We start from the raw sequence: 17,645 nt of genomic DNA, 5'->3' as shown, positions 1-17,645 counted from the left end.
GCCATGGGTGGGCTCAGAGCTGGGAGCCACGCAGGCCCCCCCATGGAGAGGAGCGCCTGGGAACAGGAGGCCTCTGCCGCTGGCTGACTGTGTGGCCCTGGGACAGCAACTGTCCCTCTGGAGAATAGGAGTAGGCATCACCGCTCCTCCGTGCTCTCCAGAAAAGGGACACTCATACGGTGTTAACTGGGTGGCCTGGTTATCCTTGCTGGGGCTGGGGTCAGCATGTGTTACTGAGTACACAGACTCCCTCTACCCCGGGCCCTCAGAGCCACAGGATGGGCACGCTGGTTTGGAGAGTGCCAGGAGCCGGCAGGGACCACCGTCCAGGGATCCCGGGAGGCCTCCCTAACACCCAGAGAAACTTCCCAGGCCTCTTCAGATGGCTTCTCATTGATCCAACCAGCCTGAGGGGGGCATGGGGACACTGAGGTGCCGCAGCCAGGTCTGTCCCCAGCCTGCTGCTGGAGGATGGGGGTTGGGGGAGGAGAGTAGCTCTTTCTGTCTCCATTCCACACCCCCAGTAAGGGAGAGGAGGGCCTGAGCCCATGCCATGGAGGCAGCCACAGCACTCCAGAGCCTCAGTTTCTCTACCTCTGCAAGGGGCTGGTAATAACTGGTCAGGACTGCTGGGGGCAAATTCTCTCAGCTTTTATATACCTGAAAAATATATCTGGTTTTGAAAGATGTTTTCTCCAGGTGTAGAATTCTATGTTGATGGTTTTTTCCATTTAGTACTTTAAAGATGTTCATTGTCTGGTGGCTTGCACCGATTCCGAGGAGATGTCTGGTTACTTTGTCCCTCAATATGCAATGGCTGCTTCAGAGAGTCTTTATTTATTACCGATTTTTTAAGTGATTTGATTGTGATGTTCTCTGGCATAGGTTTCATCATGTCTCTTCTGCTTGGAAGTCATTGAACTTCTTGGACCTGTGAATTTAGTTTTTATCAAATGTGGGAGCGTTTTGGTATTTTTTTTTTCAAGTTTTTTTGTCTCTCCCCTACTTCCAACCGCAGCACTTTCTGGGACTCCAATTATACATATATTGAACAGCTTGAAGCTGATCCACAGTTTGCTGATGCTCTGATCATGTTTTTCAGTGTCTTTCTCACTGTATGTCATTTTAGATAATTGTTATTGGTATGTCTTCAAGTTCACTAATCTTTTCTTCTACAGTGTTGAATCTATTCCGCTTCATATACTTTTCATCCTAAATGTTGCATTTTTCATTTTCTAAGGTTCAATTTGTTGGCTTAAAAATATTTCTTCCATGTCTCTCCTTCTTTTGAACACATAGAATACAGTTATAACTGTGTTCATGTCTTTGTCTACCAGTTGTTATATCTGTGTCAGTTTTTGGTCAATTTTGATTGAGTGATTTTTTTCCTGTGGGTCTTATTTTCCTGTTTCTGTGTGTATGTGGTGTATGTGGTAATTTTTAAGTAGATACCAGACATGGTGGTTTTTTTTGTTTGTTTGTTTTATTTTTTCCTTTAAGTATTTTGGAGCTGTGTTTTGGGATGCAGTTAAGTTACTTGGAAACAATCTAATGCTTTTGAGGCTTGCTGTAAAGCTGTGTTAGGCAGAACCAGAGCCAACTTAAGTCTAGGGTAGGAGTTGGCAAACTGTGGACCACAGGCCAAATTAAGCTGACTGCTTGCTTTTAAAAATACTAGAACCCAGACATACATTCATTTATGTACTGTCTGTGGCTGCTTGTGTGCTACAACAGCAGGTGTGAGCAGTAGTGACGGGGAGCATACGGCCTGCAAAGCCCAACATATTTACTTTCTGGCCCTTCATGGGGAAAGCTTGCTTATGCCTGGTCTGGGAACCTGTTTCGCACTCTTTAGGCAATGTCCTTCTGAGGACGGTCCTGCAGGCCTGTGTGTTAGGAGGGGTTTCCACTCTGGTCCTGCGTGAGCACTGGCAATTGTTCCAGCTGCTGCTCCTTTCCGGCGGGTCTGTCCCCAGCCTCAGGAGTATCCCCATGCGTGTGCTGCTCAGCGTCAGCGGAAGACTTGAGGGAGGCGCTCTGCGAGTTTCTGGAGTTCACTCTGTGCAGCTGTCTCCACCCAGGACCCTGTCTCGCACGTCCAGCTGCCACACTCTGAGCGAGTCCACTGGACTCCACCAGGGGTCCCCCACCAGGGGTCCCCTCCCTGTGCTGCGGCTTAGGAGTGGTGGGTTTGTTCCCCTGCTCCCAGGGACCACTGGGCTGTGCCACCTGTTGTCCACGGCTTCATAGATTTTGTGTTGGGTTTTTCATTGCTCAGGCAGGAGGAGAGTAAATTCAGTCTCCGTTAATTCCATCATGGCTGGAAGTGGAGGTTGAATCCAAGGTCTTGGTGGCCATTGCCCCAACCTTTAAGACAGGCTGCAGCATTCCCTGTGTCGTGCCCGTGAGCAGCCCTGACACGTCACTTACTGCTTCCACGGCCTTCTGCATGGCACCTGCCGAGGTCACACAGCTTCCCAGGAGGAGCTGGCATGGGAGCCAGATGGGCCAGAGCCCACACTGATGGTGTCTGCCACCAGGGCCAGAGAATGATGGACCCAGAGGTCCGAGACTCTCCCCTGCCCCCTGCACTTCTCAGGTGGGGAGAGTGAGGCCCTGCAAGTCCTGGGGTGTGCAAGTGTGCACTGTGTCATAGTCCCCCAGGCTCTGGGGCGGGCTGGGGGGCTGTCTGTCCCCCACCCCTCTGGAACACATGAGGAGAGAGACTGTGGCCAGTTCTGTCTGAGCCACCTCCAGGGTTCTCTGAGGCCTGGGAGGGTGCCGCAGGTGGGACCCTCACAGAGGGCTTGTCCTGTGCAGGTCGGAAACTCTCCCCCATTACCCAGGTCTCGAGTCCAGGCCTTGGGGATGCTCTGTTGCCATGGCATCTCCAGAAATGCACAAGTGATACACGCTCAACCCAGACAGGCCAGAGCAGTGACGGAGGAGCCTAGGGCAGCATTTGAGTTGGGATTCGAAGGATGTGTAGGAGTTGACAGGGAAGAGGCAAAATGGGCAGGCAGGCAGGTGGGGGATCAGCGTGTATAAGAGGTGGTGGCTTGAGGCAGGACTTTGGGGGAGAGGGCCCAGGGCCCCCCAAGAGAGATGCTGCTGCAGAGGTGTGGCTCGCACACCAGGGTCAGAACCAGCCGGGCTCGTCGCACCCCGCCCCTCCTCCCCAGGCACCTCCGTGGAGACCTGCCCTACCCACTTGCCCCATGAGGGCGCGCCTGCTGTGGGAGTGGGTTCTGTGGTTGCAGGAAGGCTAGAAACAGCTGTTGTGGGTGTCAGGAGCCACGGGCCGCCAGCACTTCCTCTCCCAGGCCCATGGGTACGGCGAGATGCTCTGGCCGGCCCAGACAGGCCTGCTGGGCACTGGGCAGGGCACAAAAGTTGGGTTCCCTCAGCAGGGATGTCAGGGACAAAGGGCCTTGGACATCTTGTCCACCTTCCTTGTTTTACAGATAAGGAAACAGACCCGGAGGGGGGTTGCAACGCACCTGAAGCCCGGCCTAGAGCCCAGGGCACTGACTCTGGGCCCGCTCTGCCCTTGCTCAGGGGGCCCAGGCTGGGCCGAGGGAGGCTGGAGAGGACACCCTCCCCCCCCCAGGGTTCCCTGCCGGCGTGACCGAACGCCCGTCCCTGGCACCAGCACCGGCGGCCGGTTTTACTGGGCTTCAGGCCATGTCTGCTGGCGGGTGGCGGCTACAGGTGGGGACTGCTCTTTTGCCCCTCAGACACTGTTCCTCCAGCCCCCCCAGTTCAAGCCACTCTGGTCCACCCAAGCGACGGAGGTACTCCTGGCCGGACATTGGGGACCCAAGTGCACCACCCCGCTGGCTCGAGGGGCACCTCCAGGCGGTGTCCTCCCCGCTCTGGGCCGCAGCTTCAGTGTCTCTCACGTGGGGGCAGATATCCACCTGTCCCAAGGATGCTCTGGGGGTTCTGAAACCACCAGAGCGGGGGCAGCAGGGGACGTGAGGAGGCCAGCGAGCGTGGCTGCACGGCGGGTGGCAGAGATTCGAGATACAGGCGGGAGGCAGCGGGGGACGGCCGGGATCCGCTCGCCTGGGAAGGGCGTGGCGAGGGCGAGGAGGTGTGATGGGCCACTCATGAAGCGAGGACACATATCTGGGGGACTTGCACCTACCGTACCCCCCGGGGAGACGTGTGAGAGGCATTTGGGTACAGGAGCGGGCAGAGGCCTGGGCCGGGCTGGGGCTGGGGCCCACTCAAGCCCAGGGCCCACTCCACGTCCTGCCCGTGGCCCCTCCACTGCAGCCCTGCCTGCCTCTGCCCCTCGCCCTCACTGCCCGCCCCAGGCGGGGCCATCTTCCCACAGCCCCACCCTGCCATCTTGGGGGTGGGAGCCAGGTGGTGTCACAGGCCTTCAGCCCTCCTGGGTTCTGTGGCTGTACCCTCGAGGCCCTGGCCGCCCGCTGAGGCCTCTCCCGTCCATAAGATGGGCAGGGACCACCGGGCTCCCTCCTTCCCCCGGGAGCTGAGCTGTGTGGCCTGTGCAGGTTCCAGGCGGGTGAGGCTGGGTGCTGCCCATTGGCCCCTGACTATGGGGCCTGGGGTGTGGGACACACACGTGCCCATCTGCCACACCCGCTCCCTGGGCCTAGCGCTCACACGGACACAGCCAGTTCCTTGCCTCGTAGCACTGGGACTCAGGCCGCCTGCCTCATGCCTGGTGCGGTCCCCTGACACACAGTGGGGCAGAGGTGCTCTTGAGTCCAGCCTCCCCACTCGTCTTCTCCACGGCTTTGGCCCTGCCCAGGACCTCCAAGGGGTGTGTGCGGGCCCAGGGCTGCAGGAGGTGACTGGTGCTTTGCTCTATGGGGCCAGCTCTGCGGTGTTCGAACTGGATAGAACCACAGGGTGAGCCAGGCCCATACCCCCATTTGGCAGATGGGAAAACCGAGGGCCCAGGAGGGGCTGTGGCTTGTCCCAGGTGCCCTGATCCCCGCAGTCTTTCCTGGACCAAGCCATCTAATCTGCTAGTGTTCTTGATTGGTAAGAGCTCCGTGAGACCTGCCTCAGGCCAGGCCCTGTGCTGGGCCCAGGCAGGGGCTCTGCTCTGGATGAGTTCACACAAAATCAGGCATGGTAGTGAATGCCTCTGTGCCTCAGTTTCCTCATCTGTAACATGGGAAAAAGAACCACTTCCTCACGGTGTGTGTGGAGGACCAAACAAGGTAACGGTTGCCAAGGCTTGCTGTAAACCATCAGGCAGCTCGAGGGCCGGGGCCGGCTCCTGTCTCTGGAACAGAAGGTGCTCTGGGTGAGGCGCAGTGCCCTGGGTTCTAGCCTCAGTCACTGGCTCTGGTCCCAGCTCCCCATCCACAAAATGGGGAAGGGCATGACAGAACACAAAGGCCGCCAAGAAGCCTCCGTGGCTCCGTGGACAGGCCAAGCTGTGGGTGTTGCTGGGGAGCGCCCTGCACCCCCCGGTCCCCAGCATCAGCTGGCATCTGTTATGAGCCCTCCTTTGGCCACCGCCAGGCACCGAGCCCAGTGCCTGGGGAGAGCCAGCACTCAGCCACGGGACCCCGCAGGGAGATCCCCCTGGGGGCAGGCCCCAGTGGATACCACCCCACAGTGGACGGTCCCTGGATCAGGTACCCTGCCTGGCCAAGGGCATTGTGGGGAACGGCGTCCTGCTGGGCACGTTCCTGTCTGTCATGGCCTGGAACCCTCCCGGAGGAGTGTGAGGGCTGTACCCTGATTAGGCCCCTGCCCAGGGTGGCACGGGAGGCTGTTTACCTGCCCAGGAGTGGCTCATCTGAAGGGATCCCAGGGCTGGAGTGGCTTTGGGGCTGTAGGATTCCAGGCAAGGAGGTCCCTGCCACCCCCACCCCCACCCCAGGGTCTCATTACCCTTGACTGGTGGTGAAATCCAAGGTCACTGTGAGCTCACCCAGCCCATACTGTGTCTCTGCCCTCTCACCCACACCCTCCCCAAGCAGTCTCTGGCCTTGCTTGAACATCTCCTGGGTCAGGGAGCTCAATCCCTCTTGAGACCTCTCCCTGCCTGACCTTGGGCAGCCCCAGGTGGGCAGAAAGTGCTTCCTCACCTGGTGCAAACACCTGCCTCCCGTTGGCTTACCCTGCAGCGACTGTACCCACTCTGTCTGGCCCAGACAGCCCTTTGGAGACCACACCTCCACTCTGGGGGGACAGCGTCTACCAGCACCTGCAAGGCTAAACGTCCAAGGGAAGGGGCTGGAGACTGACCCTGGCTTGGCCTGGGGATGAGTCCAGGCCCTGCCCGACTTGCTTTGTGGCCTCCAGCCAGCCTTACAACTTCACTGGGCCTCAGTTTACCCAGCTACATGCTGGGCTCTCACCACCATGGTGCTTGCAAGAGGTTGGAGGAGTTGAGCTGAGAAGACCTGTACACTTCAGCGTGAGAGGCTGACGGTGGCAAAAAGCAGCAAATGGGTGTCCCTGAGCCTCTCTCTGGGGTAGAGCCCTTCACAGGCGCTACTGTGTCCGTGCGAGCTCGGTTCTCCCGAGAGGTGGAGCCTGTTGTGCTGGTGAGAAAACTGGGCCCAGAGGAGACAGGTGTTTCACTCAGGGTCACACAGTGGGTCCAGGGAAGGGTAGGCATGGAGCCCTCCCCTGTGCCGGGGTTTGGGCTTTGGTGCCAGACAAGCAGCGGGTGTCAACAGGGGCCTGATGGGCCCGCAGGGGCCAGCCTGGTGAGCTCACTGTGGGGTGTGCAGACACGTCCCCAGCAGGCTCCAGGCTGCCTGCATCACCCTGTGTCTACGGATCCCTCTTGGCAGGGGGCGGGGGCTGAGCTCTGCTCCCTGGCCGGCCTGGGTAGGTTCTGGCCTGACTCTGCCCCCAGCTCACTGTGTGGCTCAGGGCACGTCCCTGGCTTCTCCAGGTACTTCTCAGACCCGGGACGGGGTCGGGGTGGAGGCCAAGAGTGGGGGGCGGGGCAGCCCAGACAGCTGGACTTGTGTCTGCATCAGCAGCGTCGGGCAGCTGTGACCAGGCACGGTGACTCCTCTCCTTTGCTGCCGGTGGACAGGGAGGGGACAGGGTGAAAGAGATCAAGGCACAGGAACAACCACCCATTGCCCTGTCCTGTCCCTGTGCCTGCTCCACCTCGTGCCTTCACTCCCCGGGCCCTGCCCCGACGGCTGTGCTGGGCTGTGCTGGGGCTGGGGCGTTGTACTCTGACCTCTGGCGCACCACCCTGAGCCAGGTCCAGTAGGAGGCCACTTGCTGTAGGGACAGATGTGGTCAGGTGACAGTAAGAACGCACGTGTGGGTTTGTGCTCTGTCCGGACCAAATAGGAGTGGTGGCAGCAAGGAGGCTGGCAAAGGCCACCGCAGCCCAGGGATGCAGGGGAGGCCCCGGTGAGCGGCCACGCTGGCTGCTGCCCTCTGTCCTGGCTGTGGGCACATCTGACTCATCTCAGCATCCCCAGGTGTTGCCAGGAGGGCAGTGTGTAGCTGGCCCCGGCTTGGGAAGGCCCCAGCACAGGACCCCCAGGCTGAGCCTGAGCTGGGGCAGCAGCTGGAACTTCAGGGCCAGAGAGGCCCACAGCTCTCACTTCCAGGTCCCCACCCTGAAGCTGCCAGCAGCGGGGCTAGGGTGGGCATCCCCCAGAGGGTGGCAGCATGGGAGGGCTGTGTGTCCTGTTGGGGCACCCTGTCCCCACAGCTGCACTATCTGATGGGGGTCCCGGTCTCTCTTCCTGCTCCCAGGTGATAGCTGTGGTCATGGACATGTTCACCGATGTGGACATCTTCAAGGACCTGCTTGACGCTGGCTTCAAGAGAAAGGTAGCCGTGTACATCATTGTGGACGAGAGTAATGTCAAGTACTTCCTGCACATGTGTGAGCGGGCCCGCATGCACCTGGGGCACCTCAAGGTGAGTAGGCTTCCTGCTTGTCTGGGTAGCCGGAGGGCAGGGTCATTCAGTCGATCAATAAACACTTTGAGTACCTGCCTACTCTGGCTGGAGCCCTGTGCCAGGCACATAAAGTTCAATAATCCTAGAGCCTCCTGCTTGGATGCCCCGAGGGACGGGATACTCACTGCCTCCAATGGACAGAGATAAGATAAACACTAAGTACCTGCTGACCAGTTGCTGGAGCTCACGGCAGGTGCTGTATCACCTGATATTTCAAAGCAGCCCCTGCCACACTGGTTCCCTGTATGCTTGCACACCTCTGGTGTCAGGGTGCTCCATACCTCTTCAGGGAATGCATGGCCCATCTATCTGGACGGCTCCAACTCCTAGGAATTCCTTTCTTGGGTTAAGCCAAAATCTGTCTCGTTAGAATGTCTACCTGCTGGCTTTAGCCTCTGGCTCGGACAGAGGAAGCCCCCTCAGGCTGAGGTCAGGGAAGGCTTCCTTGATGGCTGCAGAGCTGAAATGCATTTGAGGTGCAAGAGCAGAGTGGACAGGACCTTCGGGGGCGGGGACACCACGGAGCAGAAGTGGAAAGGAGAAGGCTGCCAACGGGGTCAGGGTGGGCTGGGTTTCTCAGCGCTGCTTCGCTGTGTGTCCTTGTGCATGTCACCCCCGCTCTCTGTCCAGGATCTCAGTGGTCCAGTAGAGGGGCAGGTGAGCCGGGGTGGCTGCGCTCTTATACCTAGATGCTGTGGCATTTGGTGCCTTGCTTGGGGGCAAGGGGACCCTCCTTCCAGCCATCACTTGGCACCTGCTGTGTGCAGAGCCTTTCCCTGAGCGTGGCGCAGCGTGGATGATGGCAGCCAGTACTCCTGTGGCATTTGCCACGCGCCTGTCCTCGGCACTTGACCTGGGTTCACTTATTCAAGCCTCGTCACAATCCAGTGAGATAGGGCAGTGGTTCCCATTTTGCAGATGAGGAAATGGAGCCACATAGCCAGGTGCCGCTGCTAGCTGAAGCTAAGAGGGGTGGGGGCCCAGCACCAATGTCTGACAGCTCAGAATTCCTCGGGCTTCGGGCCTGTGATCCCAACAAAGATCGCAGGAGAAGGGGTGACGCCGGGCTGGTTAACAAGGGCTGGGCTCTGTGCCTGTAATTTGTTGGCATTTGTCAACACCCCTTGCCCCCCGGCTGAGTCCTTTCAAGTGGGCTCGAGCACTCCAAGGCGAGTCTCTAGCTCCTGGGACATTTTTATGTGGTCTCCCTGGTAGGTTGACCCCAAGCCCCACACCCGCCCACCTCACCTCCTGACGTGTAATTAGCGCCAGGAATCGACTGTGGTGGCTGACAGCTCATGCCCGAGAGCGGCACAGTGTGGATAAGGCCACTTTTGAAACATGACCACAGAAGCCCTGGCCTGTGGGCAGCAGATCAGAGCACTCAGGGCTGTCTGTCCAGTCCTCGCCCTGCCCGCAAAGAAACCCGGCAGGGGTTCGCGGCCACGGTGCACCTGCCGCACGCCCAGCAGGTGCTTCACGCTCGTCCCCAGCGTGAAGATGCGGAGCGGGGAGTGGGCCTGTTGGTGCGGGGCGGGGCCCTGACTTGGCACTGGCCGCTACAGAGGCCACGTCCTGCCCGGTGCCCCGGCTCCTGGTCAGCAGCGGGCCCTGGCTGTCCTCCACTTGGGGTTTTCTGAGCTCCCAGGAAGGAGGCGGCGGGTTGGGTGGGATGGGGGTGGGCTGCAGGCTCCTTCCCCATGGCTTCATGGGGCCCTGGAGTGCCTGGGCTGGAAAGGGCCTCGATGCCATCCGGATGAGCCTCCCACAGGACAGATGGGGAAACGGAGGTTGGAGGGAGGCCGTGACTTGCCTAAAGCCATTCCCGCCAAGTTAGGGGCTGAACCTAAAAGCCAGTAGTGAGAAACTGTATCTGACGAGGAGGGTACAGACTCCTGGTGTGAGACGTCCCAGGGCTGAGGCCACCCCTGCCGGCGCAGGGTGCCCTGGTGCTGCCCACCGGCTCCCTGGCCACTGACCCACTGCGGGACTTGGGCATGGGGCTCGCCTCTCTCGGGCTGCAGCGCCACATGGCCATAAGGACGCCCCATGGGGTGGTTTGCGGACGGGATTGAAGGGGACGGTGGCTGTGAAACCGCTCTGCACGCGGAGGGTGGTTGTGCGGCTGCCGGCGACAGCAGTGGGTTAGGAACCCCAGACCCCGCGTGGGGCAAGGGTTGGGGGTTGCGTGTGAGGCCTTCCCCGCTCCACCCCAGCCCTTCGGCTGGCCCCTGACCACACGGGGCAGGGGGAGGGCAGCTGTCACTGCGGGTCCCTGGCCCAGCCTGCCTCACCTGGCCACCTCCCTCTCCGGGGAAGGTGGCAGGGTCTGCAGGGTGACGTCCCCAGGAGCCAGACACCTTCATGGGAAAGTGTGACCTGGCTCCCTCATTCTCGGCTCTGAACCTGCCCCCTCTGCAGCCCTGGCAGCCCTGGGCGGGTGGCCAGAGGCTCCTGTGGGCCCAGCCCTGGCCTAGTGTCACCCTGTTGAGGGCCTGCCTGCCTGGCCGACCTCCCTGCCCGTGGGCAGGCTGGGCCCAGACCTGTCTCAGAAGCACTTCCTTCGCCACTGATCCCTGGGCCCGCCCTTGGCCACTTGCCACCCCTCCTCAGCTCTGTGCCGACCTGCCTCGGATCCTTTGGGCCCAGGGTGCAGGCTGTGCCTGGCGGGGTCATCCTTGTGACCACGGAGGTGTTGGGCGCCAGTTCGGGGGCGACACCACGAGCCAAGCCTGTGCCCTAGCTCTGCCACCTGCACGGGGAGCTTGGGCAGAATCACTGAGTCTTTGTGGGCCTCTGTTGTCTTGTATGAAAAATGGGAATATTGTCTTTGATTTGGCAGGGCGGCTGTGACGAGTGAAGACCACGTGTAGGAGGGCTCCCTTCGCGTCCTGACTTTGGTTAGGGATGGGCACGGCCCCTGCTATGAGACCCAGCTCTGCTCCGTGTGCCGAGCGGCTTCCCTTTCCCTCCGCACGGGGGTCTGGCTGGGGTCCACCCTCCCTTGGCTCCTTTCCACTGAGCGCTGAGCCCACACCAACACATTCAGGAGAGCGCAGCATGTTGCCTGGGCCGAGCCCACTCCTGGTCCGCGAGTGAGGGGTGGGGGGCGACATGCACCAGCATCTCCCCCGCTGCGAAGCTCCCAGCCACCCCCGAGCACCTGCTGGCTCAGCCGGCCCAGATGGCCTTTCAGGCAGGAGTATGGGAAACATCACCCCAAGTTACAGATGGGGAGCAGGCCTGGGAAGAGGGCCTAGCCTTCCACCCCCACCCCCAGGGTCACATGCAGGCTGCATGACTTGGCTGCATTTGGGGGTGACACTTGGTGTGGCTGGAGGTGCCCGAGCCAGTGAGAGCCAGGCCGGGCCGCGATGCTCACAGCCTAGGACCAAACAGGAGCTGCGGATGCCTGGCCCATCTGAAAAGCTGGTCGGTTTGTGCAGCCAAACAGGAAAAACCAGCAGCCCCTGGGCGAAGCCGGACCTATTTCTAATGAACGAAGAAACGTCAGCCGGGGTGGCCGTGGGAAGGCAAGGCACATGGCGAAGATGTAAGGACCAGCGGCAGCTCGGTCTCACACTGGACAGGCCTGAGGTACCTTCGGTACCCAGGGCTCCGCCTCCCTGGGCCTGCCTGGGTCCTGCCTTCTCTGGTCCGGGCCTCAGGGTACAGGGAGGGCCTCTCCGAGGGACATTTGGCAATGTCCAGAGACATTTTTAATTGTCACGACTCAGGGGTACTCCTGGCATGTGGGTAGAGGCCAAGGATGATGTTAGGCATTCTACAGTGCGTGGGGCAGGTCCCACAATATGTCATGCCCCGGCTGAGCAGCCCTGTCCCCTCAGACAAGGAAGGGCCCTGGAGCCAGGCTGGCTCAGCCCTGCCACCAGATCCTCCCACCCCCCCGTCACATCCCTTAGGCCAAAGGTCGTTCACAAAGGGCTCCCCATCCCGACTTCACGACAGCCCGAGGAAGCCAGGGAGAGTGCTGACTGCCCTCCCCACCTTCACAGAACGAGACGAGCCCTTTAGGGGAGAGCCGAGGCCCGCTGGGGCTCAGGCTCCTGCCTCCCCGCTCCGCCTCTGTCCCCTGTGTTCCTCACACCTGGCCTGGCCTGACCTCTCTGTTCAGCTCGGGCCTGGTCAGGGTGCGTCTTTGGGGCTCCCTACTGCTCCTCCAGCCCAGGAGATGCCGACAGGCGTCTGCGGAGAGCGGGCAGTGAAGGAGCCCCCGTCGTGCCGCTGGAGCCCTGTCCTTGGGTCTGGGGGAGCATGGGCAAGTGACTTCCCTCCCTGAGTCCGCCTGGCCATCCACTGAGTAGGGCCGACCATCCTGGCCCCCCTGAGGGTCCACACCATCCCCAATGTATTCTGGTCCTCCGCCTTGGTCCTGCATAGCCCGTTGTGCCAGCTCAGGTTTGTGGGGTGCCCACCGAGAGCCAGGCACATACCTGAGTGGCCTCCCCTGCACTGGGGCTTCATCAGTCCTCACAGCAGCCCTGTGGCACAAGGGTGGGCAGGCCCATTTCACAGATGGGAAAACTGAGGCATGGAAAGGCCTAGTTGGCATCCGTTTGGCACCAGAGCTGGAGCCATGTTTGACTGGAGCACAAGAATGCCCGGGTGGCCTCAGTCCCCTCTGCCCCACACTGGCCCAGGCCTCGATGCCAGCGGGCGCGGTACAGGGTCAAGTCACGTGTCCTTGGGCACAGGAGGCCCGGGGTTTCGGGGCAGGGCACAGCAGTTCGCCCTAGCCCTGGTGCCCACCGCCTTGCCCACACACACCGAGAGCAGATGAGGCGCCGCCCAGACACCCTCCCTGCCCTGGCTTGCCCCTGACGTCCTCTCTTACATATGAGGAAACTGGGGCACAGAGGGTCCAAGGACTTGCCCCGAGCACCCCACGTGGGCCAGCCCGGGTGTCCCTCCACCCCATGTGCCCATCCTGTGCTGGGGGTGCCCCAGGAGCTCAGAGACAATGCGGCTTTGTGGGATCCTCCACCTCTACTCACGCGAGCCCCGGCTCCGGAGACGTTACCTCATCCGGGCCAGGCCCCGTGGGGTGGGGCCTGCCCGGGAACATGCTGGGGAGCAGGCCAGGAGGCAGCGGGTGGGCCTGCCACAGACCCCCTCCTGCTGCCGAGCCCCAGGAGGGTGGGCCTAAGGGTTCCCCAGGGTGCAGACAGGGAAACTAAGGCCCAGAAAGGTCCAGAGACTTGCTTAGGATCACACAGCAAGTCAGCAGCACAGAGAGGCCTGTCACTCGCAGGAGGCTGAGTCACCCCGAGGTGGAAGTGGTGACTTTCTAAGCCCTTCATCGGGACAAGGCTTGGAGTGGGTGGGGACAGACACTGGGGAGAGGAGTGTAGAGGCTCTGGCCGGTCTCCCAGGCTGAGGAAGGGCCTGTGGCCAGGCCGGGAGCCCGCAGAGGCCGAGCAGCCTGGCTGTGGTCGGGCTCGGGTGACAGGGAAGGCTCACACCTGCTCCAAGCTCTTTGTCCGACTTCTTGTCCTAAGCGTGCTCTGTGTTGGGTACAAAGTCACGAGCACTAATTGCCCTGGGCCGTGGCCAGCTTCCTGCTGAGCTGGCTGTGGGACAGGCAGCCCGCGCAGAGCGGCCCTGAGAGCAGAGGCCGGCGCCCACGACAAGGCGCTCGTTCACCCCACGGGTGGGCATCACGTGGGGACTCACCCAGGGCCATGCCCACCGGCCTCAGCAGGTGCTGCCCTGGGGGGCCCCAGCCACAAGGTCTGAGACAGACAGGACTGAGGGGCGGGGGCTGGAGGATGGCGGGAGGCCCCCCTCGCCCACAGCAGCCTCCCCCTTCATTTTGCGCGTCCTTCCCGCTCCGTTCCTGAGATGCAGGTCCAGCCCCCGCCCATCACTCTGCTCGGAATCCTCCCAGGGCTCCCCACGCCCCCGGGCCAGGCCCAGGCCATTCAGCAGGTGCAGGTCCTTTCAGCAACAGCCCGCCCAGCCCGCTCTGCCGCTCCGTCGCCTACCCCTCCTCCGGGTGCTCTCCTGTGCCGGCCTGTGCTGTCCCTCGCCCGGAATGCTCACCCTCCTCCCACGCCGACCCACGCCATCCTTTCCCGGGAGCCTCCCCTGCCAGCCCTTGTGCCTGGGGCCGCTCCTCTGTGGTCCAGGGCATTCTCAGTTGTTTCTGTTTACTCTTCTGCCTCCTCGCCACCTCCAAGGTGGGATCCTTGTCACAGTCATCCCTGTGTGACAGCTGGGGGCCTCGCAGGGCTCGATGAATGAGTGGGCAGTTACAAGCTGGGGCCAGTGAGTGGCCGAGGGGACACACAGGTAAGTCACAGCTCAGTCTGACAAAGAACATGTCACTGCTGAGAGCTCAAAGCTGGCACAGAGCCTCTCCAGAGGGAGTGAGACTGCCGTCACAGGAGGCGTGCAAGCAGACCAGTCAGGATGCCACTGAGCGGGTTCCTGCCCTGAGCAGGTGTCAGAATCCCGGGGGCTTATGTCAGTACTGAAGATCCCTGCTGACCACAGGCCTCTTGAGTCAGACTCGGGGGGCGCCCAGGGGCCCGCGTTTCTCACTGTGCTGGTGACAGTTGGACCGGGGGAGCCCCAGGTCTCCTTCCCACCTGAGGTTCTACTTTGAATGCCCTCCACCATCCCTCCGCAGCTGGGTCTCAGCCGGGCTCGCCTTGCCCTTCCTGGGGTCTGCCGTGCCCAGCACTGGCCTCTCCTGCGTGCTCGTCCCCAGAGTGGGGGGGCACACCCCCAGCCCTCAACGCCAGGCCCTCGGCAGTGCCAGAGCCTCCACACGGGGGGAGAGGTCCCTTCCGCAGCAGTGACCTGACCTTGGAGCTGAGGTGCTCGGTGGCCAGCTGTGCTGCTCGCGCCTGGGAGCCCTGTCCTCTCTCTGGTCCTTGGTCCCCGTTGCTGTGGTCTCCGAGAGCCTTCCTGGCCTGCTCCCGGGCCAGACAGTGCAAGCTGGGCGAGGAACCAAACCCGACCATTTACTGAACCTGTCCTGGGTGCCAGGCAGGGTCCTGGCCATGGGGAAGGAGGAGAGTTTGCTGTGAGCCCTGCCGTAGAGAGCAGAGCTCAGCGGGGACAACGAGCTGGGTGTCGAGACGCACGTGGGAGAGGCCAGGCGGCCACTTGTCCTGGAAGGCCACGCACTTGTCAGTGTGAGGCCTGGGTTCCTCAGGGCAGGCACCCTTCCTGCCTCCCTTCCCTACCCTGTTCCCCAGCGGCACAGCCCCCCAGCCATCCATGGGACATTTCTGTTATAAAACGTGTGCACGTCACCCTCCCACTCAGGACCTTGCCACAGCCTCCACCACCCCCAGCCGCATTTCCAGCCTGGCGTGGCCGGGCAAGTCTCGTCCAGCCCAGTGCTGTTGCCCAGACACCTCTGGGGCCACAGCACAGACCATCGTGCCCCATACCCCTTGTCACCAGGCCCTGCTGCTCTCCAGCTCCGGGTCCCTCCTTACCCCAGGCCCACGCCACCCCCTTCCTCCAGGCCTCACAGCCTCTTCCTTCCCACCTGCGCCCCCAGAGCCCCCGAGCCCCGGGCAGTGCAGTCAGTGCCGCGGTCGTGTAATTCTGTCTCCTGCCCCCAACACAGAACCTCAGAGTGCGGAGCAGCGGGGGAACCGAGTTCTTCACGCGGTCGGCGACCAAGTTCAAGGGTGCCCTGGCCCAGAAGTTCATGTTTGTGGATGGAGACCGGGCCGTGTGTGGCTCCTACAGGTGACTCCCTGGCTTTCTGGGGGCTTGGGGCAGAGGCGCCTCTGGTTCCCGGGTGGTTTCTGCCCTTAATCCCGACCATGACACCCTCGTTATTCCGGTTCATTGGGCCCAAAAGTGCTGAGGTGTGCGTGGGGCCGGGGCACACCCGCCCGCCCGTCTGTCTCTGGAGACAGGCAGAGGAGGGCGTTTGTCCGAAGACACTGCTGTTCCATCCTGGAGGTGTCACCAGCCTGGAGGTGGGGTGTGGGCCAGCCAGGCTGTGCCTTCCCGAGGCCACAAGGCGATCACTCTGAGAGCTGTCCTCGGCTGTGGGCACCTCCACACGGGCCAGCGGGGCGAGGGCTGCCCGCAGACACTCGGGGCCAGTAACGGCAGACGCTGACGTGGCACTAGTCACCCTGTGCTAGATGACCTGCGGTGTCCAGGGCTGCACTGGGCCATCTCACGCTGCCCTGGTGACCCCTATCCATAGAGTCTGAGAGGAGCGCAGCACCGAGCCGCCGTGCGAGTGCCTCACCTGAGCTCGCAGACTCGGGTCTGCCCACGGCTGTGCCCTGCCCTCTGCCCTGCTCACTGCTCGGGGCCAGGGCCCTGCAGCCAATGCCTGAGACACGCCGGCCAGGGGGATCGGGGGCCGGGGGCTGGGGGCCGGGCCCGGGGCAGGAGGCAGGTCCCCCGTGCCTGACCAGCACCGCCTCCCTCTGTTGCAGCTTCACGTGGTCGGCCGCGAGGACGGACCGCAACGTGATCTCCGTGCTGTCCGGCCAGGTGGTGGAGATGTTCGACCGGCAGTTCCAGGAGCTGTACCTCATGTCGCACAGCGTCAGCCTCAAGGACATCCCCATGGAGAAGGAGCCCGAGCCGGACCCCATCGTGCTGCCCTCCGTGGTGCCCCTGGTGCCCGCAGGCACCGTGGCCAAGAAGCTCGTCAACCCCAAGTACGCGCTGGTCAAGGCCAAGAGCGCCGATGAGATCGCCAAGACCTCCTCTGACAAGCAGGAGGCCAAGAGGCCCCCGGTGCTGGCCGAGGGGCCGGGAGACCTCCCCGAGCCCCTGCCACCCATCCACCCAGGGCTGCTCCACCTGGAGAGGGCCAACATGTTTGAGTACCTGCCCACGTGGGTGGAGCCTGACCCCGAGCCGGGCAGTGACATCCTGGGCTACATCAACATCATCGACCCCAACATCTGGAACCCCCAGCCCAGTCAGATGAACCGCATCAAGATCCGCGACACGTCCCAGGCCAGCGCCCAGCACCAGCTGTGGAAGCAGAGCCAGGACGGCGGCACCTCCCCAGAGCTCCGCCCTCCCACAGGGCCCAGTGCCCTCCAAGACGGCGCCCCAGCCCAGAACGGCCTCCCCCAGGGGGACCCTGAGCCACTGCCCCCCGTGCCCAAGCCCCGGACGGTCCCTGTGGCAGACCTGCTAGCCCATCATGACGGCAGTGTTGGCTGGGCCCTGGAGACCCCAGAGCCGGAGGCACCCCAGAATGGGACAGGCCACACCCCACTCCAGCGGCAGCTGTCAGTGACCCAGGATGACCCCCACGGCCTGGGGGCAGGGATCCCGAATGGGCTGGACCGGGAGGAGGAGGAAGATGATGATGACTACGTGACCCTCAGTGACCAGGACAGCCTCTCAGGCAGCTCCAGCCGTGGCCCTGGCCCCCGGCGGCCCTCAGCGGCCTCCTCCGTGTCGGACGAGTACTTCGAGGTGAGGGAGCGCTCAGCCCCTCTCCAGAGGCGCCACTCAGAGCAGGTGGCCAACGGCCCGGCCCAGCCGCCCCGCCGACAGCTGAGTGCCCCTCACATCACCCGAGGGACCTTTGGCGGGCCCCTGGGGGGCTCTGCGTGGGCCCAGGGTCGGGGGAGAGAAGAGGTGGATGTGCCAAGGAGGACGCAGGCCCAGCGCCCCTCGGACAAGGAAGCACAGGTGGGTCGGAGCCCCGCACTGGGGCCCTGCGCGTCCCTCCCTAC

General features: G+C 62.3%; 2 protein-coding genes across 4 annotated transcripts in view; one reads left to right on the top strand and one right to left on the bottom strand.

Annotated features, from left to right (window-relative positions):
• Nucleotides 1–17,645, bottom strand: part of SLC5A10 (solute carrier family 5 member 10) — a 56,996-nt gene that overhangs the window by 23,710 nt on the left and 15,641 nt on the right. The gene's annotated exons all lie outside the window — the stretch shown is intronic.
• Nucleotides 1–17,645, top strand: part of FAM83G (family with sequence similarity 83 member G) — a 29,274-nt gene that overhangs the window by 6,981 nt on the left and 4,648 nt on the right. Inside the window, exons 2-4 of the mRNA XM_069483232.1 lie at nucleotides 7,729–7,896; nucleotides 15,545–15,669; nucleotides 16,380–17,601. Of these exons, the coding sequence (XP_069339333.1) occupies nucleotides 7,729–7,896; nucleotides 15,545–15,669; nucleotides 16,380–17,601 (1,515 nt within the window). The remainder of the gene's footprint in view (nucleotides 1–7,728; nucleotides 7,897–15,544; nucleotides 15,670–16,379; nucleotides 17,602–17,645) is intronic.

The sequence above is a fragment of the Eulemur rufifrons genome, chromosome 9 (assembly GCF_041146395.1).
Source record: "Eulemur rufifrons isolate Redbay chromosome 9, OSU_ERuf_1, whole genome shotgun sequence".
In the NCBI taxonomy this organism is placed as follows: Eukaryota; Metazoa; Chordata; class Mammalia; order Primates; family Lemuridae; genus Eulemur; species Eulemur rufifrons.
This window is presented reverse-complemented; position numbering and strand designations above follow the sequence as displayed.